The sequence below is a fragment of the Nelusetta ayraudi genome, unplaced genomic scaffold, assembly GCF_046127955.1.
Source record: "Nelusetta ayraudi isolate G7.1 ecotype Tasmania unplaced genomic scaffold, CSIRO-AGI_Nayr_v1 ptg000011l, whole genome shotgun sequence".
NCBI classification, from domain to species: Eukaryota; Metazoa; Chordata; class Actinopteri; order Tetraodontiformes; family Monacanthidae; genus Nelusetta; species Nelusetta ayraudi.
Genome location: NW_027466061.1, coordinates 22,271,800 through 22,293,836, shown reverse-complemented (window position 1 = coordinate 22,293,836; position 22,037 = coordinate 22,271,800). Strand labels below are relative to the sequence as shown.

At 47.0% G+C, this 22,037-nt stretch overlaps 2 protein-coding genes across 3 annotated transcripts in view; both read left to right on the top strand.

The window, feature by feature from the left end:
- The window catches only part of LOC142885478 (rho GTPase-activating protein 29-like), a 33,311-nt gene extending 25,636 nt beyond the window's left edge, over window positions 1–7,675 (top strand). For both annotated transcript variants that reach the window (XM_076021953.1, XM_076021955.1), the window contains 6 exons: window positions 367–530; window positions 751–939; window positions 1,064–1,201; window positions 1,359–1,591; window positions 2,057–2,363; window positions 4,172–7,675. In XM_076021953.1, coding sequence (XP_075878068.1) covers window positions 367–530; window positions 751–939; window positions 1,064–1,201; window positions 1,359–1,591; window positions 2,057–2,363; window positions 4,172–5,299 — 2,159 coding nt within the window. In that variant the 3' untranslated portion in view covers window positions 5,300–7,675. The remainder of the gene's footprint in view (window positions 1–366; window positions 531–750; window positions 940–1,063; window positions 1,202–1,358; window positions 1,592–2,056; window positions 2,364–4,171) is intronic.
- Window positions 7,676–8,523: 848 nt separating this feature from the next.
- Window positions 8,524–22,037, top strand: part of LOC142885477 (retinal-specific phospholipid-transporting ATPase ABCA4-like) — a 38,039-nt gene continuing 24,525 nt past the window's right edge. The window contains exons 1-12 of the mRNA XM_076021952.1: window positions 8,524–8,722; window positions 9,088–9,181; window positions 9,269–9,410; window positions 10,183–10,322; window positions 11,050–11,177; window positions 11,340–11,537; window positions 15,194–15,283; window positions 16,580–16,817; window positions 17,609–17,748; window positions 18,443–18,559; window positions 19,076–19,273; window positions 21,370–21,575. Of these exons, the coding sequence (XP_075878067.1) occupies window positions 8,657–8,722; window positions 9,088–9,181; window positions 9,269–9,410; window positions 10,183–10,322; window positions 11,050–11,177; window positions 11,340–11,537; window positions 15,194–15,283; window positions 16,580–16,817; window positions 17,609–17,748; window positions 18,443–18,559; window positions 19,076–19,273; window positions 21,370–21,575 (1,757 nt within the window). The 5' untranslated portion in view covers window positions 8,524–8,656. The remainder of the gene's footprint in view (window positions 8,723–9,087; window positions 9,182–9,268; window positions 9,411–10,182; window positions 10,323–11,049; window positions 11,178–11,339; window positions 11,538–15,193; window positions 15,284–16,579; window positions 16,818–17,608; window positions 17,749–18,442; window positions 18,560–19,075; window positions 19,274–21,369; window positions 21,576–22,037) is intronic.

Below are 22,037 nucleotides of genomic sequence, written 5' to 3'. Positions count from 1 at the left end.
TTGCCTCCATCAAATGTTTTTACACTTGTTGGAGCCGCACAGATGGAGGTCATGTTAGTTTTGGCGTGTGGCCTCAGCTTGCACTTCCTGTATCTACGCTGAGCGGTCCCGGTCGGGGCCTGTTTATTTTCCCCTGTGTGAATTGAAGCAGCAGCAGCACCAGAGCGGCTCTTTATGAGAAGAACTTCATTTAATAGGTGTTCACGAAGGGAATTATACCAAAAAATATTTGACCTACACAGAGGTTATTTTCTTGAAAGCGATTTTTCTCTTCAAGTCTTGTCATTTTTTGTTGCTGTTTACTTACTTTCTCATGTGTTCTGACTCCCCTTCCCCTCACCAATGCCTGTGTATGTATATTTTCAGTTCTGGCAGAGATGGTGACGGAGACGGCGAGCTCTCCGGGTCCTTTCAGAAATGCTCAGATGTCCAAAGCTGCTCAAACTCATAAATTGAGAAAATTACGGGCCCCTTCTAAATGCAGAGAGTGTGACAGTCTGGTGGTTTTCCATGGGGCTGAATGTGGGGAGGTACAGTACATGCACTCTGTAAACAGCTGCACATATATGTACGTTCTGCTGATTCATGTGTAGGCCTGGGAGCCTATGCGACTGCTCACTTCCCCTAAGATTTCAAACAGGATGTGACAACAGTTTCTAACCTGAAAAGCTTCAATTATATTCTCATTTTGTCAGAAATCTCAATTTCTTTCACACATCTTATGCGGGCTGTCTGTGTCTTCTTTGCAAGTGCTCGCTGGCCTGCCACAAGAAGTGCCTGGAAACGCTTGCAATCCAGTGCGGCCATAAAAAGCTCCAAGGCCGACTGCAGCTGTTTGGTATTGACTTCGCCCAGGCGGCAAAGAACAGCCCAGACGGCATCCCATTCATCATCAAGAAGTGCGCGTCTGAGATTGAGAGCCGAGCCCTCAACATCAAGGTAAGCCCCGGCCGCACAGCCGAGCTGTGGATTTATCATCTGGTAAATTTACTTCCACCAAAAATTGTTCATGATTTGTTTGTTTGTTGTTGTTTTTTTTTGTCTTTTCTCGTGGCCCTTGCAGGGAATTTATCGTGTGAACGGAGCCAAATCGCGCGTGGAGAAGCTCTGCCAGGCATTCGAAAACGGCAAGGACTTGGTGGAGCTGTCTGATCACTCGCCTCACGACATCAGCAACGTCCTCAAGCTCTACCTCAGACAGGTAGAGCGCCGCCTCTGTTCCAATGAACTGAAAACAAGTTGAAGCTTTTCCTGTCCGGTTATTTTTACCCTTGTGGCAAAGATGCCGCCTCTTGTTGTAGCCACTGCTCCCCACTCGCTGACAAAATAACACATGGCTGTTCTGCCTCCGTTTCCAGCTCCCGGAGCCATTGATCCTGTACCGCCACTACAACGACCTCATTGGCTTGGCCAAAGAGTGCCAGCGGGTGATCGTGGAGGAGGTGGATAAGCTTCAGAGCACCGCAGCAGAGGAGAAGGGAAGGCCGAGTGTCCAGCTCAACAGAGTCATCTTCAGGATCAGAGACTTTCTCCAGCAGCTGCCCGCAGCCAACTACAGGACTCTGCGCTTCCTCATCGCACACCTGAGCAGGTAAACCCCCCCCCCCCCTTCCCCAGTTTGTCCTGTCTGGCCATAATGCAGACAGGACAGACAAGCGGAAATGGCTCCGACTGCCTTCAGGATGGCTGACCGATTTATTCTCAAAGAGATGGAGAGCTACACCCAGGGTCACAATCTGCATTTTGTCTTTGCTCAAACACACTGGCCCACAAAGTTCCTCAAAAACGTGCTGCAATGAACCCTTAGTTCCCTGCACTGCACTGCACTGCCTATATATCATTAGGCTCTCTTAGTAGAATTGTCTGTTGGAGGAAGTCAGATGGTTCCACGGCTTCCCTTCAAGTCTGTCCAATCTAAAAGCAATTACCTTCGCAAACGGTCCAGAGGAGTCAGTCTGGCTCTTTTGTCAGTGCAACGTCTCTGAAAAAAATCCCTCCAACAGCGCCTGTAATTTGTCTCTCACCCTCCCGCCTCCCACCTGCCCACTCCCCGCAGGGTGAGCGAGCAGGCCGAGGAGAACAAGATGAACGCCAGCAACTTGGGCATCATCTTCGGCCCGACGCTGATCAAGCCGCGGCAGACGGACGCGGAGGTGTCCCTGTCCTCGCTGGTGGACTACCCCTACCAGGCCCTGATGGTGGAGATGATGGTGCGACACTTCCTCACCGTCTTTGACACGTCCCTGATGCCCGCCGCCACCGCCGACCTCAGCGCCGCCGGCCAGGCGTCACCTCGGCTGACCCCGCAGGAGAAGCTGCAGCGGCTCAGCAGGCACTCCGCCTCCCTGATGGACATCAAAGAGGTGAGGGAGGATCCCACTGGCTCACAGGAGAAGCTTTAATTAGTAGTTCACTCACCACCTGTGACCTGTCTACTTAGTCTTGTTGGCGTCGTCATGAACAACGTCTTTAGATTTAATCTGAAGTTTTCTGATGTCGCCATCAACTCCGTAGTTTTAAGAACTCTAATGCTGATCGACAACAGATCAGCAGTCGTGCTCCTCAAGCGTTTGAGGAGCACGACTGCTGATCTGTTGTCGATCAGCATTCCGGAGGGAGCCGCATAGAGACATAATTAACCTTAACTGATGTCACTTCGTGAAACATCCACCGAGACACAAGGCGGAATGAAAATTACAATAGTGATGAATTTGGGTGTTTTATTCTCGAGTTCCTCCTCCACTGCCTGGTCAGACTCAGCACTCACACTGGGACTCATGGGACGCATTCCATCTATCCAATATCTAGTTGATGATGATGATGATGATATACGTGCTTCCTGCTGCACTCAGGATTGCAGGCGTTTGCTGCAGTCCATCCCAACTGTCATAGGGCAAAGACAGGTCACACCCTGGACAAGTCGCCAGTTCATCACAGCACCACACAGAAGGACCAACAACCATTCACAATCTCACACACCTAGAGACCTACAGACACTCACACACACCTAGAGACCTACAGACACTCACACACCTAGAGACCTACAGACACTCACACACACCTAGAGACCTACAGACACTCACACACCTAGAGACCTACAGACACTCACACACCTAGAGACCTACAGACACTCACACACACCTAGAGACCTACAGACACTCACACACACCTAGAGACCTACAGACACTCACACACACCTAGAAACCTACAGACACTCACACACACACACCTAGAGACCTACAGACACTCACACACACCTAGAGACCTACAGACACTCACACACACCTAGAGACCTACAGACACACACACACACACACCTAGAGACCTACAGACACTCACACACACCTAGAGACCGACAGACGCTCACACACACCTAGAGACCTACAGACGCTCACACACACCTAGAGACCGACAGACGCTCACACACCTAGAGACCTACAGACACTCACACACACCTAGAGACCTACAGAGACTCTCGCACACCTAGAGACCTACAGACACTCACACACATACCTAGAGACCTACAGACACTCTCACACACCTAGAGACCTACAGACACTCTCACACACCTAGAGACCTACAGACACTCACACACACACCTAGAGACCTACAGACACACACACACACCTAGAGACCTACAGACACACACACACACCTAGAGACCTACAGACACTCACACACATACCTAGAGACCTACAGACACTCTCACACACCTAGAGACCTACAGACACTCTCACACACCTAGAGACCTACAGACACTCACACACACACCTAGAGACCTACAGACACACACACACACCTAGAGACCTACAGACACTCTCACACCTACGGACAATTCAGAGTTCCCAATTCACCTCACATGCATGTTTTTGGAGTGTGGGAGGAAGCTGGAGAAGCCGGAGAGAAGCCACACAGACACAGGGAGGACATGCTAACTTCACACAGAAAGACTCCAGACTCAAGAATTGAACCTGCAACCTACTTGCTGTGAGGTGACAGTGCTAAGCTAGCCACTGCACCACTGTGTCGCCGGGTCACTTTGTATCTCCTCCACCTTGTAATCTCCTAACTCCTAATCTCAAGAGTTTGCTTCATTAAAGTTGCTTTCCTCTCACTTCCTCTCATCACCTGGACGGTGGTAATTCACCTGTCGCTTGTTGCCTATTTGTAGAGCGCCAAAGTGTACAAGAGGTACTCCTCCGTCATCCCCTCTTCGCACATCCTGGATGAGGTCCAGGAGGTCCAACCAGGAAGAGACGGCACAGACAGCACCAACGTCTCGGCAGCGACGGGCGGCCTCAACGGTGGGGCGGAGGTCCGGAGGTCCGCCCTGTCGCCGGCCCGGGCCAGTGGCAACAGCAGCGGCAGCGGCAGCGGCAGCCACGCGGCTTCAAAGGTGCAGCTGCGCGCCCAGCGCGGCCGCCACGCATCCCGGCCCGTCAGCATGCCGCTGGAGCGGCTGCCGGCGCCCCCTCAGGTCAGCGAGAGGACTAACCGGCTGGCCACCGCCGCCTCGCCCGAGCTGGACTCTGTCTCCGAGACGAGACAGGAGGCGGCGGAGACGGACAGCGGGCGGCCGGGCAGCTCGTCCAGGGTCAGCACCTACTACATCACCCCCTTCATGGACACGCAGAGCCTGCACAGGAAGACGTGGGACAAGAAATACCGGCACTACGACGTCACGCCGCGGACCGCCATGATCATGGCCAACCTGCCGCCCGCCACCTCCGGGGTGCTGCCCGCCAAGACCCCCGCCCCCGCCCCCGCTCACACTCCCCCCACTGCTAGCAGCAGCAGCAGCAGTGTGAGCACCATGTTCTCTGGCAACCTCTGCACCACCAGAGCTGTCTGGACTCCTCGAGGAGAGGGTGGTGCCAGCGGCGGCAGCGGCGGCAGCGGCGGCAGCGTCTCAGAGCCCAGGACCTCCGCCGACCTGCCGCTGACCCTGCGGCAGCCCAGGACTCTGCACCCCCCACCCGGGACCTTCTACAAGCCGCCCACCAGCGGCCGGGCTCGGACGCTGCCCAGCTGGACCACCACCGTCACCACCGTCACCACCACGGCCGCTGCGGCCGCGTCGTCTCCCCCCGCAGGCCGGCTCCTCCTGGCGCAGGACTCGGCCGACAGCGCCATCGACCCCGGGGCCTCGGCCTCCCCCTCCACCCTGTCGCCCCCCCAGTCGCCTCCCCCCAGCAGCCCCGAGGACCTCTGCCCCGGCGGCGAGGTCAAGCCCGTCTACCAGAGGCTGCGGCCTCGGCGGCTGCAGGAGCTCGAGCACCGGGAGGCCCATTTTGTCTGACATCTCCCTTGCCCCCCAAAAAATCAAGAAATAAAAAGACTATTGTATGTGTAAATATGACTGTATGTGTGCCACAGATCATGGCTGCGGACAGATGTGCTCAGAATAGAAGCTGAGCAGGAGAGTACATGCAGTTCAAAGAAATAATATATTGTTTTCCACGTCACAGGTCGAAAAATGTGCCAAGTGTTTTTCAGACAAGCAGGAGTGTTGCCAGCGTGCGGGACGCCATGTTATGACTCGCAAACATGTTGAGTGGCTGTTTTTTTTTTTATTGTGCCAAGAATTGTCATCCAAGTAAATCGAGGACCTCATGGTTTTTTTGTTACAATTCAATTGGACTGTAATCACACAATGCACTTAACTGAGATTTTTATTATTGATTTTAAAGCTAAGATGTCCTTAATTTTCCTGTTTTATTCCAGTGACAAATGGAAAAAGGCCTTTTTACGTGTATATATATATAGATATATATATATCTATATATATATATAAATGTCTGAAATGTGTCCATTGCTGTCTGTGAGTGGTACATCTTTCCTCTCAATGTCATGTATCTGTTTACGTTTCCAAATAGCCCCTCATACCTACTGCATGTTTGTCACAGTAACTGTGTTTCTACGTATGAATAAGATTATATTAAAAAAAAACAAAAAAACAAGACAATGACTTGCAACGTTATTGCAGCTAACTAAAGATGTCATTTAAACGTTTACATTTGTCCAGTTTATGCTTGAAATCCCATAGGGCGAGAGCTATAATTGAAGCTTGGGTGAATGATTGCACCAAACCCTGCTGTCCTTTTTTTAACTGCCAACCACTGTCCTTATGCAACTTATCTACAGTTGGTGCTTGTGGCTGTGTTGCAAGTTTAGGATACAACAGAATGTTCTGCTCGTAATTCTTTTCCTCTCCAGATTATAGATTTCCTAGAAACATAACTTGCTCCATTGTTCCTTTGAAGGCCCCATAATTATGCAATTTCAATTTAGCTATTGTTTTTCACATTAATGTGTTTCCAGAGATAAAAGCTACAGAGTTAACTTGAAGAAATATTTATGTGTATGTATTGACTTGCTCCACTTTTCAGTTTTGGAAACATCCTTTGTGTGATGTCACCCCCCCCCCCACCCCCCCCCTTCCAGCCAGAAGTGCATCCCAGTGCCTTGAAGCCACTCTGTTTTTGTGGAAGGTACAGGGAACCATCAATCAGCAGGCTGCGCACAGACGGCTCAACATGCTGTTTTTGTGGAGATCTAGACATTTGTGTTGTGGGATAAACAGTTGTGTGAAGCCACTTCACTGGGGTCTGGCTGGCTAAAATGATATTTTGAGAATGACTATTTGATGCCCTTGGGGAAAAGAAAAAACCTTGTTTAACCTGGGTGACATTTAAAACAATTTTCTAACCCTGCAGCTTCTTCTTTTCTGTGTTTATTAGACCTTCTAACCCAAGACTTTGAATATTTGAAGGATTTGACAAGTCACAGTTGTGTTTGTTAGTTGTCAAACCTTTTTTTTTTTTTTTTTTTTGGTCCGTACATTTGTTTGTTTGTGTAGGATGTTTATCCCTCATGCAGATTGGTAGAGGCTTTACTATGCCAGAGTCAACACTTCACACTCTCCCCACCTATAGTAATTACCCTTGTCACCTGCTGTACCCTGCTGAGCTCCTCAGAGGTGTGACTCATTTTGGACATGTGGCACTAAAGCAGTGACAGTCTGGTAAGCCCCTTTTGTGACAGAGTCGAAACTTGTGTGTGTGTGTGTGTGTCTGTGTCTGTGTCTGTGTCTGTGTTTGTTTTTGCAGCACATAAAGCTGAAAGGACATTTCCCGCAGGTGACAAAGACCTCGGGTCAACGTTGCTCGCAGACTCCCGGGTAAACTCCCGGTAAACTCCCGGGTAAACTCCTGGGTAAACTCCTGGGCTCCCGGTGGCGCTGAGGGCAGCGTTCGCCTTAATTGCGAGCGCTGTCCGTCCTCCTAATTCTGCCTCAAAATGGACGACTGTTGTCTTTCTTCTGCCTGCCTGTGTTGAGCCGGGAGATTAGAGCAATCAGATTAGGAGTGCTGCTGACCTGCAGACGGAGGAGAGAGAGAGAGAGAGAGAGAGAGAGAGAGAGTGGGCAGCTCGGAGCTGTTCGGAGCTCCTCCACCTCAGCTTAATATTTTCTGCTACATACTTCTGGCTCTTTCCCTGCATGTGGTGCGACTTTTCTGTCTTTCCATAACAGGTAAGGGCGAAATCCCGCCGCTTTGTTTGCAAAATAAGACAAAAATGTTGGCAGGTGTCTGCAAATGACTTTGATCAGACACCTTAGTGTTTACAGTCATAGTGGAATGTGATGTAATGCGGCTATGGTTGTTGTTAAAGATTTATTAAGGTGGTGTCCTGTCTTGTGATTGTGTATTTGCCACATGAAACACTGCAGGTCACTATGTAACTCGTACAGTGAGCTTGTGTGATGTTTAATTGCTGTGAAGTGATTTCTCAGAAGTGGCAAACAAAGGCTGCTTTTGATTCTCCACTTTATCTCTTTTTAGCCATCGTCCTGTGACTTTTTAGCTGTTTGTTTGTTTGCTTGTCTGTTTCGGTCTCCAAGTCGAGGGTTTATGTGCCTGTGTCCTAAGTCTGGCAGTAATCTACTGGACATGTCCCTCAAATTGCTCTTCATGTTTCCAGGGGTTGTCACTACACTAACCTGTGTGTGTTATTGCTGTGTGTTTCAGCTCAGCTTCAAAATTAATTTGTCCTTTTTGAACAAGCTGGGCTGATGTAGTGCATTACCACATACTGTATGAACTCCTCTAGTTGTGTGGGTAGTAATGCTTTTGGGCTGAATTTCAACAATACTTGTATTTTAATCTATAAACACATGACTAAATCTACCTGTTTGGTAAATCTCAGTGAGTTTTTAACAGCAGAAGAATACTTATTCAGGGTGTAGCTAATACAAACCTCGATAAATGTGCAAATGTAATTCAATTTACATGTATTTGTTTTAACGTAGAGCCAGGTGCAGTTGCCGCAGGTCAGGTTGGAAGCAAAGAACTTTAGTCCTAGAAAAAAAAAGATCTTTCCAAAGAGTTTTCCGGAGACCAGACTGTTGGCTGTCAATCAAGTTAACATTTTTTGAAGCCACACAAAATAACAATGATTGATCACGCACAGTGTGTGTGCTTGAACATTTTGGCAGATCAAACTCAAGACTGGAGCTGTGGAGGCCACGGCCAGAGAGTTGTTTGCCTTCTTCCACAGCTTTGCTCCCAAGTCTTTATTCGTCATTGACCGACTGCTACATCCGCAGGTTTTTCCTCAGTCTCATGACCCCTTCCAGGGGTGAAGCTGCGGAGCAATGAAGACGGGCTCCCAAATCCGCCTGCTGCTGTGGAAGAACTGGACCCTACGCAAGAGGCAGAAGGTACGGTGGTGGAAGGTCGCTGAGACTCCTGCTGACACCTATAGACAAGCAAAGCAGAATGGAAGGAGTGTTTGATTTCACGAGGGTCGTCGCCAGAGATTCTTCCTCAAAGAAGAAGAAGGGATGCGTGAATTTCAGTGACCTATAATAAATAACATCCTCTCATTTAAGAGGCGGGGCCATGAGTGGAGTGTCCACATTTTTCTTTCACACCTGCATTAGTAATTTTGGTTCTGTGTCGTTGCTGCAGCTTTGGCCCCATGTAGTCAGATATCTTTAAGGGTGCTCCACCGTAGGGCCCTGGGACCCTATTTCTGTCCCACCAGATTCACCAGGAACTGTATGTATGATCTGTCTCGATCCAGGTCCGTTTTCTGGTGGAGATCATCTGGCCAGTGTTGTTGTTCAGCGGCCTGGTGTGGCTGAGGAACGCCAACCCCCTGTACCGACAGCATGAGTGTAGGAGAACGCACGTCTTCCTCCAGCTCTTTCAATTCACAGGAAACATCCTGACCTGCTGCGTGTGTGTGTGTGTGTGTCCTTCAGGTCATTTCCCCAACAAGGCGATGCCCTCAGCGGGGATTCTGCCCTGGCTGCAGGGCATCTTCTGCAACGCCAACAACCCCTGCTTCAGGCAGCCCACCAGAGGAGAGTCACCAGGTGTCGTCTCCAACTATCACAACTCCATGTAAGTCCACTCGCCTGTAAATCCTGCTGGGAGCAAAGTCTAACCCGGGGGTCACCAACACGGTGCCTGCAGGTGGCGCCCCCCAAGGACTGCATGAGTCGCCCACAGGCCTGTTCTAAAAACAGCTCGGCCTAAAATTGAATTTTATTCTGTTGCTATTCTTTCGTAACCAAACTAGAATTTATGCAGATTTGAGAATGACAATATCTTAAAAATAAAATCATTAAAAATATATTTTTTTATACATGAAGTCCAGAGAACATTTAAAAAACTGCGTTCAGTTAAAAAGTGTGTTCATGAAATGCAACAGGTATAGTCTGGTTAAAAATGCAGATTTGCACACACCAAAGTGTGGGAAAGTGTGCAACACAGTTCATGGCGGGTTTAAGAGGGTTTGTCAGTGGCTCGTGAAAATGGGACATTTTTCCTATTACAGCAAATGGTGCTCAAGTGACCATCTGAAACTTTAAACAATTGCTGAAATTAATAGAAATGACGTTGAATATTAATATCTGTAGCGAACCTTCGAAAAAAGTCATTTTTGATAATCATTGTGAGAGCTCATTAACTCATTGATGAGTGTCTTCACATAGATGAGCATCATTAATAATAATATATAACTAAAGACAAGCTAGGAAAATATGTTATTTCAGAAGAGTGTAGCAAATTGGTTGTCCTTGATGACTCAGTAGCCAGAAGTCGCTCTCATTTTCACAAGTTGGTGACCCCTGGTCTAACCTCTCAACCCTTTGTTGTTGTTCCCCCCCCCTAGCCTGGCCAGGTTCTACGTGGATGCCCAGGAGCTTCTGCTCAACGAGAAGGAGCTCCAGCATCTCGGCCGGATTTGGCAGGATGTAGCGTCCTTTTCCGACTTCATGGAGACACTGCGCAGAAACCCGTCTGCGGTGTCAGGTAAGAGGGTCAAAGGTGAGCAGCGGTGGAGGCTGGTGTGCCTCTGCTGGGGGCGTGGCGGTTTTCTGCGACTCTGTGAGGAGAAAGGAGGTCGTGTTCGATGACCTTTTGATTGCCTGAGATAAATGAATAAAAATAAAATAAAAAAAAAAGACCAACAGGACACAAAAAGGTTTGCATGCTGGCCTGATGGGAAGCTTTGACTATTTTATTTGTCAATGAGGGAAAAATATTGATCAGTATTTTGGACTTGTTTCCATCTATTCATTATCCAGGAACAAATGAGCTTGAGTCATGCATTATCAGCAGATGAATGTAAAGTTCTGATATTTGAAGACCATAAAAAGTCCTTTTTTAGAAAGAGCTCAAATCACTTCAATCTGTTTTTGTGACACCTTTTGATTGTTTCATCACCTCAGAGAAGAACTACAGCATGTGCTGAGGCCAATACTATGATGGCTTTGCCTGCATTTATCTGTTCAGTTTTCTCTGAAAATTTGATCGCAAAGATCTGGACCTGCCACTTAGTGGAATGAAACAGAACAGTTTGGTTGCTAATCTGAGTAATATTCACAATATACAAAACTGAGCAACTGAACTCTGGAAAGACGTTTTCATACATGTCCGAGTTCATTTGGCACCAGGCAGGATATGGTGAGTTATTCAAAGCTTTCTCTCTATTTTCTCCCATTTTTTTCCGTTTCTGTTCTTTTTTTCTTCTATCAAGGCCGCGGCCTGAAGATAGATAATATGCTGAAGGATGATGAAGTTCTCACCGCCTTCCTCCTGAGAGACGCTGAGCTCTCTGAGTCCATAGTATATCAACTCGTCAACGCACAAATTCGACTGGAACAGGTGAGCTGTGGAAGAAGGGTGGAGGGGGGCGGAGGGGGGTTTGTGGTGTGAGGCCATCTGGACTCATTTCACGGAGCATTTTGATTCTTTGAGGTACATTCCACAGTAATATCAGCATTCCATGTGTTCTTTTTTTCTTTTCTTTTTCTTTTGCGTGGCCAGTTCGCCTATGGCATCCCGGACCTGCAGCTCAAAGACATCGCCTGCAGCCAGGCCCTGCTCGAGCGCTTCATCATCTTCCCCAGCCGCATGGGCCTCCACGGAGTTCGCAACGCCATGTGCGCCCTGAGCCAGCAGAGGCTGCAGAAGATCGAGGACATCCTCTACGCCAACCTGGACTTCTTTAAAATCTTCCAGCTGGTGAGCGACGCAGGGACCGTAATTCATTTAGCATGGCGGAGGAGTCGGCGTATATCGCAAACCTGCCCGTGTTCATCCTGTCTTTAACTGCTTCCTGCTGCAAAGCGAACGCTGGCACCTCCATCCATCCATCGCTGCTGCCGCTCTTTGATGTCTCGCTCGGTTCGGGTCACGGGCGTCGTTTGTAAAAGGCGCTTTCTCTGTTTCCATGTTCGTCATTATTTCCACTGAGAGAGCCTCCTTTTGTAGCGAAGCTGACGTTCTCTCTTCCTTTCCCAGCAGTAAAGGGAATTCTTATTGTCTCGTTTCACAGAACTGACAATTATGTGGCAGTGATGTTGATGCTGGTAAGAGCTTACTCAACAGTAAAAGCGTGAGAAGTGCCGGCCCAGCGGGGATCTACTAAGTTTTCAGGCCCATTTTTAGGCCATGTCCAGGGTCTATGTGCATTATTGGTGGTAATGTTGGTGCCATACAGGCTGGCTTTGGTTTTTAGTATGCTGTTATCTCTAGGGTTTATGGTCTGAATGAGATAAAATAATCAATGGACGGCAGTTGTGAGGAGGAAAAGGCCTTATTGACGCCCCGGGGTCAGAGGTCAGAATGGGCAGACTGTTTGGAGACCATAGAAAAGCAACAGCAACTCAACCAGGGTCTGCATAATAGTGTGTCTGAACATGTCTAACTTGGAGCAGCCGGTGTATATAGAAATACGCTTTATTAGGTTCCTAGTACTCAGTTCCCAGTGTTTGGTGTGTGCGTACTGCAAACCTATACATGTTGGGCTGCTTTTGAAATGCTGACAATGCTGTTTGCTTGTGTGATAAAACTATGACTATCCAATATTCACCCAAAGAATAAGTATTAGTAGTTATGAGAATAAGCATATTTCTTCACATGGAGAGATAAATGCTCATGCAGGCCAACAAAAAAAACTTAGCTTGCTGCTACTTGCTGAAAGTCTCTGTTAATGAACTTGAGAAGTAACACTTCTGTATTACCTTGAACTAAGTGAAGCTGTTGGTTTCCATTGTGGCAGCTGCAGGTCTGCAATGACGGCGGCACTGCGTCTAATGCAAATGGAATACGTGCAGATCAGTCTGCACTGATGGTGCTGTTGGTGTGAAATGCACAGTGGAAGTTAATATGCTGTTCAGATTGCACTAACTCTTTTCTGTAGACGTGACCTTGTGGTCGATGTGGTAAATGCAAATGTATCACACGGAACAGAATGGCTGTTAAACATAAATGGTAAAAGGTTTTGCATTTGAGGCAGTTTTTTTTTTTTCTGGTACATTCTACAAATGATCAAAGAATAATTAAATGTGACAGTGAAAGCAGCTTGTGCAACACCAAAGAAGTCGAGTTAGGGTCAAACTTTTTTTGCTCACCACCTGGGTTCTGTAGTTCGCTTTATGTCTGTGTTTGGCTTGTTCTTAGTGACTCAGGGTGCTGGCATGGCATTATCCCTCTTGGCCTGTTTCTCTAATTGGCTTAAGAGGATCCCGCCCACAGCCTGGGAGGGATTCTGTAAGACGTGAGGCTGTGCCTTGTTTCCAGTTCAGCTAATCAGCCAGAGCACTCCTGCATCTGCTTGGCGAGAAAACCTGAGTGTGTTGAGGCTGCAGCCTCGTCCACTTCCTCCCCACACTCAGGGCCTGGTTTACTCAGGGGTTCTGCTCAGGAAAAGGGACACAAACGTCATAACATGCGCTAATTAATGACGAAGATGATCTGCTAAGGAGGCGAAGCAAAAAAAAGGGTAGCGGGCGCAAAGTCCTCATTTAAATCGGGGCGGTCTTGAGCACTTCTGTGCGACACGCACAATCTGTAAGCGTGCGCATGATCTGCAGCGCCCCTTATTTCAGGCATTATTTCAACCCCTCAGCGTGAGAGCTGCTGTGGATGTTGATGCCTTTCATCGGCTGGGGGTTATGAAATAAAAAAGGAAAGCTCTTTAGTTTGATTCTGAAAGGTGCCAGCTGTCTAAAAGACAGAAAAACCAGGGGGGGGGGGAAATGTCGTTGTTGTACAGTGCACCTGTTCATCCATAGTGTGAAATAAAGATCCTGAAATTTATAGACAATGTAATTAAAATAAACATCTGTGGGAAATTAACCAGTGGCAATGAAAACATCATTTTAACCATTATGACAGTGACTGTTTGATGTTAGTGTACTATGAGGTTCCTTTTACTCGAAGTCTTCCGAGTTAAAGTGAAGTCAAATGGAGACCCTTGCAGATGACAGTATGTAGTGGCCATTTTAAATCAATCTATATCTTCCAGATTTTGTGTTTCTTACCTTGGGAAGCATCTTGATCGCGAAAGTGTATTTAAATTAAATGGATTCAACACACCTTGAAGAACCTTTGCTGCAGGATAGGATGGGATGGGAAAGTAAAGGACAGGGTAAGATAGGATGGGATTGAATAGGATAGGATAGGATAGCAGCGATTAAAGGAAACCTTTTGGCCTGTCAAAAACTCAAAATTCTGAGGAAAAAGCTGAACCTCTGAGACACTAAAGAGCACCACTTCACTAAAGATCACCACTTCAACCGGGCATGTTTGAATATACCAACTTCAGCACTGCTCCCTGGTATGGAACCCCTGCTTGCTCAGTGCAGTGCTGTGAATCAGCCAGCAAATTAAGTATTTCCCCTGCTTGTAAAGCCACATTTTAGCTGTGCTCAGCATAGCCACAGTCCATTTGTAAAGGAAAGTTGAATAGTGGAGATACTGCTAGGAGATAGAGCTGCTAGGAAATGTATTTATTTATTTATTTATTCATTAGTGTGTTTAACCTCCAGGCTTGTGAGATCTTTTCACATCTCATTTTTTCCTAAAAAGTTTTTTTTTCTTCATAATTTGCACTCTTCGTCTTGGGATTTTTTTTTTTAATTTCAGTGTTCCTCACGGCCACAGTAGCAAAGCTTATGTTGAATCAGCACCATGACCACCAGCATGAAGCTGATTTATTGCCACACTGTCCGTTTGCACACGGTGCACAAGCGGACATGCGTTTGGGAAAAGTGCAAGTGGAAACTGCTGTGTGGAGCCCGAGTGCTTCTTAGAAGATATTAGTACTACAGCCACATATTAGTGTGGATCTGCGCCTTTAACCTTTCAGCCGTGTTAAGTTTAAAGCCCATTACCACAGTGACCTCATCAGGTTCCCTCCTGTAGCTCGGCGCCCTCGCTCTCTCTCTCTCGCCCTCTCGCCCGCCCTCCTCCGAGCCTTCCTCCGTTCATTGAAATGCAAGCGCGAGGAATGCGAGAGGAAGGATGTCACATGTGTGGGTTTGTCTTTTCCGCAGGCCCCAAACCAGGCGACCTCATGCTTTCTCCAGCCAGGCAAAGTCGATTAAACAGACTAAACTAAAACTGTATTTCAAACTAGATTCAGTTGGAGTTTCTCCATGAATGCTGTCCAGCAACACACACACACACACACACACACACACACACACACACAAAAAAACAATATTTATATCTTTGCACTTAAAGAGTTAAACTATGCTGTGATTGTCCTCAGGGAATGGTTCATCAGAAAGAAAAGCAATTTGTGTGTTGTGTTTTTTTTTTCTGACTTTCACTGTGAAACCCGCAGCATGGTGGTTCACCAGACATCAGGGAACTTGTGTCTCTGTCCCCAGATGCCGCGAGTGATGGACAGCAACTCGCAAGGGATTGACCTGCACTTCTGGGGGCAGGCTCTCAGGGGCCTGTCGGGGAAGATCCAACTTGTAAGTCACCTCAAGCATCTTCTCCACTCTCTCCTCTCCTCGCGTCCCCCCTCCCTCGCGCCCGCCAGTATTTTTAGTGCGGCAGGAAACCCGCCTCTTCCGCTGCTCCCTGTTTGAGAGTCGCTCGCACCAGGAGGAGGCTGATTGATACCTCAACAATGTTGTGTGTGCATGCGTGTGTGCGTGCGAACCACCCACGCAACATTTGCACAATGCAACGGCCTGTATGCCTTTGCAGATCCAAGAGCCTGCTGCATGCGTTTTTTTTTTTTTTATCTGGTTTATTTTTATTGAATTTTTAATTGTTTGTCCTGTCAGTGCTTAAAGACCAGGAGCAGACTTTACGTCAGGCATCAGGGAAAACCACTCGTTTTTAACAAGTAATCCCATCAGATCAGACTAGATCATACAAGGATGTAAAATACATTTTTATTATATATTTATATATTTGTATGGTTTTATATTTATATGATTATTTAAAGATGCATTTTAACAATTAAAAATATAATCATAACCATATTTTAACCATTGTGACAGAGTGACTGTTTGACGTCAACTGTCATTTAATAAAAAAAAACAAACATGTGAGACTGCACCTCTGTCATGATATATGTGATATTGCTTAATGCAAATTCACAGAAGAGGGTCATGATTATATAAAGCTGCTTGTTCACACAAGACTTTCCATTGATGTGCTGGCCTTGTGTTTATTGGACGCATTCGCATTGACTAACGGGGGCAGACTGATTGAGAGGCAAAGACTCATGCACGCAAACACACACACACACACGCAGCGGCAGGCAAACAGAGACAGGTGAACAAAAGACAGTCCGTGTCGTGCGTTTCGGCACGTTCACCGTGACGTCCCAGAGGGGCGGGGAGGCTGACTGTTACCTGACTCTGAGTGGAGGGGCTTTGGTGAGGGTGAGAGCCAGAGGGGGACAGACATTCCTTGGAGGTGACACTTCCTGTAGGTGGGCCCGTCGCCGTGTCACCATGGTGACGCCGAGTGGAGCCGAGCGCTCTCATTACCCACCTCTCTTCCTGCACTCTTGTGACGACAAGGAAGGAGAGAAGTGAAGTAAAAGTGAAATCAGTGTGTGTGTGTGTGTGTGTGTGTGTGTGTGGGGGTGGGTGGGTGGGTGTGTGTTCATCGTGTTCAAGGCTGCTTTAAACACCGGGGAAACTTTGTCTCTGGGTTCTATCTATCTATCTATCTATCTATCTATCTATCTATCTATCTATCTATCTATCTATCTATCTATCTATCGATCTATCCATCTATCTATGTCCCAGCTGATGGAGCGGCAGAGCTCCCAGGAGCTCCTTGCGGCTGCATCCTCTCTCCTCCGAGCGGGGGGTCCCTCGTCGTTCACTGAGCTCATGTCCGGCGTGTCGGGCCTCCTCTGCGGCTACCCGGAGGGTGGCGGCTCCCGGGTCCTGTCCTTCAACTGGTACGAGGACAACAACTACAAGGTTTTCCTGGGCGTCAATGGTAGCAAGAGCCACAACTACGTCTACGACGACTCCACAAGTGAGTCTGATTGTTATTTTCCGTGATATGCTTATTGCAATACCTGACTGCAATACGCCAATACCTGATGGATTTGTCATCTAATTACTAATAACAATCTCTAATAGTTCCCTACAACTTATTTTGCATAATGTAACATTTTTAAGACAAACATGTCTTTTTTTTTTATGTCTCTTGCATAATCTTTGAATAATTCATAAATCCGAAGCTTTTGATATTACATTTCATTCACAAACTTTTGATGCTGCCATCATGAAGAGCTGGAATACTGGGTTCACAACATATTCAGAGAGACAACACAACTGAGTTCCTTTGACTGAGAGACTTCATCAAGAGAGCAAGCCATCAGTCATTGATTTTAAAAATTCAAGAACATTCAAGATCAGCACTTTGCAACTGTTCCACATGGTTTAAGACAAAGAAAAATGAAACAAACAGGAGATCATTTGGAAAGAATGTGATAAACTGAGGATTCACTCTTAAACTGAGGTTGTCTAATGATCAAAATGTATTTTTTTAAAAAATGTATCATTACTAAAACACATGGTTATTGTTTTAACTTGTCTTTTGCACTACATTTTGTTGCTGTAATTATGCAAATTTCTCCAATGTAGGACAACAGCAAAGCTACTGCTCCTGCTTAAATGCTTCTAATTCAGAAACAGATATTATAATTCTGGTTGAGTCGTTAAACAGTGTTGTCGCTCACTGCGACATCTCATCCGGTGTTCCCGTGCACCACTGCCTTTCTGTCTAACCTCCCTCTCTCTGCTCGCTCGCTCTGCCCTCAGCTCCCTTCTGCAACGCCCTGATGCAAACCCTGGAGTCCAACCCTGTGACAAAGATTGTGTGGAATTCGGTCAAGCCCCTTCTGATGGGAAAGATCCTGTACGCCCCCGACTCCCCTGCCGTGCGCAAGATATTGAAGAGCGTAAGAGGCGCCGCCCTGTGCCCGACCCCTGACCTCTCTGCCTCCGTCAGCAGCGTTTCTGCTCCCTTTCTCTTGGCGCTCTCCCCGGCTCTCTGGCCATGTCACTGTTTTGTATGCGTTCGCGTCCCCTCCCTTCCTAGGAATGAGCTGGCTGCCGCAGCTTCAGCGAGGGAGAGCGAAGGGAGCGTTAAATACACTTGAAACGAGAGTGCGGTAAATTAAAGGGTGTTGAGTGTGCAGCCCGCCATCTGTCAGTCAACAGGGCTTTGAGTCTTGGTTTTTCAATTTTATTTTAGTATTAATAGATTGTAATGGTTTAATCAATCCATAATCAAATCAACATTTGTGTTACTTGTATTATTTGAAGAAAACTTCAGCTGTCATAAGCAGAGAATGAATGAATCTTAAAGATCCATCGTATGCACATTGTCAGAGCACTGCCTCCTGCAACACTGCTGGTTGGTTCCGCCACACAAAGCTCTGATTCCACATCTACATGTTTCAGCAAACTTTCTGAAAAAGGAGAAAAAGCTAAAGGGTTGAAGATTTGTTTTTCTCATTTGTGAGGAGTTTGGCACTGGCTAGACACAAATTATTGTCAGAACACTGGTAATTGAATATTTGCATTAAATTCTAAAGTCTCTTTTCTGCTGGAGAAACCATTCTTTGGTTGGATGTTTGTTTGTCCTTGCAGGCCAACACAACATTCGAGGAGTTGGAGAGGTTGAAGAACATGGCCAAGGCCTGGGAGGAGCTGGGACCTCAACTATGGACCTTCTTACACAATAATGTCCAGATGAACATGATCCGGGTATCAACACATCAGTGCACATCATCATCAATCTTATTGTTATTGCTGTTACTATTAACACCTTTCCACAGAAGTGAAAAAAAAATCCTGTTGTATTTCAGAAAGTTTATTGTGTTAAAATGTAAAAATCTAAAGAAATATAGAGCATGTTATTACATTTTGTTAATTGAGGTTTGCGTGAAACACGATGACAATTCCTGAGTGGAAAATAGAATGACCTGCAGTCAAATGTATGTAAAACTGCTTTTTTAATGAGGTTAAGGTTTTTGGGCACCCTTAAAATTTACACAAATATGAAATTACAATTGCATTTGCTTCAATTCAACCATGCTTTCCCTGATTGTGTGGCAAGGGGCAGGCTGAAATGTGCAGTTTTGTCCCAAAGGGTCCAAAAGTTTTTGTTTTGCCATTGCTGTATTAATTGCCCAAATTGATGAGCTGAAAAAAAAGCACACACATTAAAATAACTGCTTTCTTAATGCTGACATGCTTCTGTTCCTCTGCCCATTGCTTCAGGACACCCTGAGAAACCCAACGGTGATGGACTTCCTCGACCAAAGCCTGGGGGAGGCCAGTTTCACCACCAGAGACATTCTGAACTTCCTGTACGCCGGCCCGGAGGAGAGGCGGGAACCTGGCAAGCCGGCCTTTGACTGGAGAAATGTTTTTCACACCGCTGACCAGCTCATCCGCCTTTTCAACCAGTACGCAGAGGTAAACACACACACACACACACACACACACACACACACAAGAGAGGCTTTCACTTCCTTTTCATCTATTTCTTGCCCCGCTCGTTTATTTTTCAAAATCCCCTGGACAAATTCTCGGGGTCTTGTTGTGAGGCCGTGCTCCCGGCTCGGTGGACAGGTGCATCAGTCTTCGGGGTCTGCCGTCGGGAGATTGCAGCCGAGGTCTCTTTGAAACTGAGCAGAGCACTTAGCGCCGGGCTATAGATGGCCCCCACCACTCGCTCCGCCATCCAGTGGTCTGAAAGGTGCGAGAACAAGCCCCCTGTCAGCCGCTTCCTTAGCTTCCATTGTGCAGCCCGTGATAAAGTGGGAATGAGTCACACACACACACACACACACACACACACACACACACACACACACACACACACACACACACACACACACACACACACAGACAACTCTACTACCCTTCAAATGAGCCCTGTTGCTTTTTTTGGTGCGTGGCATTGAAACAGACCCCATGCCCACGTGACTGAAAAACAAATCAAAACTAGTGAATCACTCTCTGGGCCCTTCACGTCTTTAGATCATCTACGACGTGGTCTAGTGGAGGCAGGAGGTTCCCCGCCTCGGAGTGAGAGCCCTATCAGTGCAGGAATCTCAATCGCCTCCTTTGTCTCCCTGGAGTTTGGCGTTGAGACCCTACAAACACAAAATCGAAACCCAAAAAACAAAAAAAACTAAAACAAACCCAGCCAGTTTAGCCAATTAGATATAGCTGTCAGCCAGCATTGGGCCATAAGATGAGCCATTACGGGTTCGCATTAGGTTCCCTCACTCCGTCAGGGGCATGTTTCTCACACCGAGGCTCTGCTGGAACATGTGTATTAGTGAGGGTCTTTGTTTTCACCTCGTCGCTGAGTGGACGTCATTGTGCCCTGGATGTATGGCTCCATAAAGATGAATGGGAAATACTCTCCAGCCCCGCTTTGAGAGCTTGGAGGGCATTGTACAGTAATGTGAAAGGAGGCATTAGACACACTCTACACAGGGATGGGCGTGTGTGTGTGTGTGTGTGTGCGCGCTCCCGCCTGTCCCAGTGATAGCATTTTCACATGGCAATTACGCACGTTCCATAGAAACAGCTTGTGAGTGAACACAAGTGCCACTGTGTCTGTATTTTTACATGCATGTCCTGTGTCTACATGTATGCACGTGTGTATGTGTGTGTGTGCGCGCGCACGCATCCACGCTCATTCAGTTTTCATCGCGTCTCCGCCTGTCACCTCCGTGCAAAATGTTTTTGTTTGGGAGTAAAATGGAGATTTCCCACTCACTCCACTTGAGTGTGTGAACGCATTTTCCTCCCTTTTCTTTTGGTGATATGACAGCCAAAATGTAACGACCCTTGACCCCTTTACAGTGCGAGCAACAATACCTGCACATTTCCAGATGCATATTATTAAGCACAGTAATATGATGATAAATAGAAACTGAACTGTTTTCTTGCTACTGATTGCACAAGGAGATTTAGTTGCTATGTTTCTTGGGTCCATGCGCTGACTTGTGAAGTTGTTTTCACTCTGTATCATGGACCGTTTGACTAATGAGGAGATGATGCCTCACCATTTTCACAAACCCATTAAAAAACAAATTAATTGTTCAATGATCATATTATATTTCCCCTACTGACACTCTAGAATTTGCATTATATAACATGTAATTACTTGACTGTCAGGTTAATGCACTGGTTTTATGAACCATTAGAAACAAAACTACACGGATGGATTGACATTGTACTTCGATGTGCAATAGCAGGTGGAAAATGTGAAATGTTTTATGTTTCACCAATTTTAGAACTTCGCTTGATTAATTATCCAGAAAAAAACCCACTGATCAAAAGTGAATTTTAGTTGAGTCTTTCTGGCTGTCTTGGTTGTATAACATTGGGGATTGGAAATGCTGCAGTGCTTTCCAGTGACTTAGTGACATTTTGTCTTGGACTCAGAAGTGCTGGGCTCCAGCACTTGTGAACCGCACTACAATTCATTTTGACTTTGGCAACCTATTGGCCAGACACGTCACCGCAGTCTCCCTCTTAATCGCTGCCCACAGTGCATGGACCTGGACAAGTTTGTGGCGTACACCGACGAGTCCCAGATGAGCCACCAGGCCTTGTATCTGCTGGAGGAGAACAAGTTCTGGGCCGGTGTGGCCTTCATGGACGTGTATCCCTGGACCACCAGCGTGCCGCCGCACGTCAAGTACAAGATCCGCATGGACATCGACGCAGTGGAGAGAACCAATAAGATCAAGGACAGGTCAGCAGCAGCAGTACAGAGTCTTAATTACCAATAAAAATGAAAAGGCTAAGTGTGTTTGTTTGACAGAAGTGCTTCTTTCTTGAGTTTACAGGATGTTCTGTTTGCCAACAGAACACCTTACATGTGTGTTGCTACACGGTGAGAGGCTCAGCAGGATTCAGCCAACACTGTTTGCAGCAGCAAATCATGCTGACAACCGGCATTCTCTTTATTTTCTCGCGTGTAGCCCCCGCTGCCGTGCTAATGAGGCACTTTCTATAGATTTGCCACATTACCCGGAGGAGCCAAAAGAAAAGGCTCTGGCGCTGCTTCCTGCAGCCTCTCCGTGGTTCCGTATTAACTCGATAACGTCCCTTTCATCCCCGCATGTGAGGAGCTCACATGCGTTTTCCTCTCCGCTTTGATCTCTCATTCATAAACAGACGGTCTGTCAATACGCCCGGGGGGCGAACCGGCACT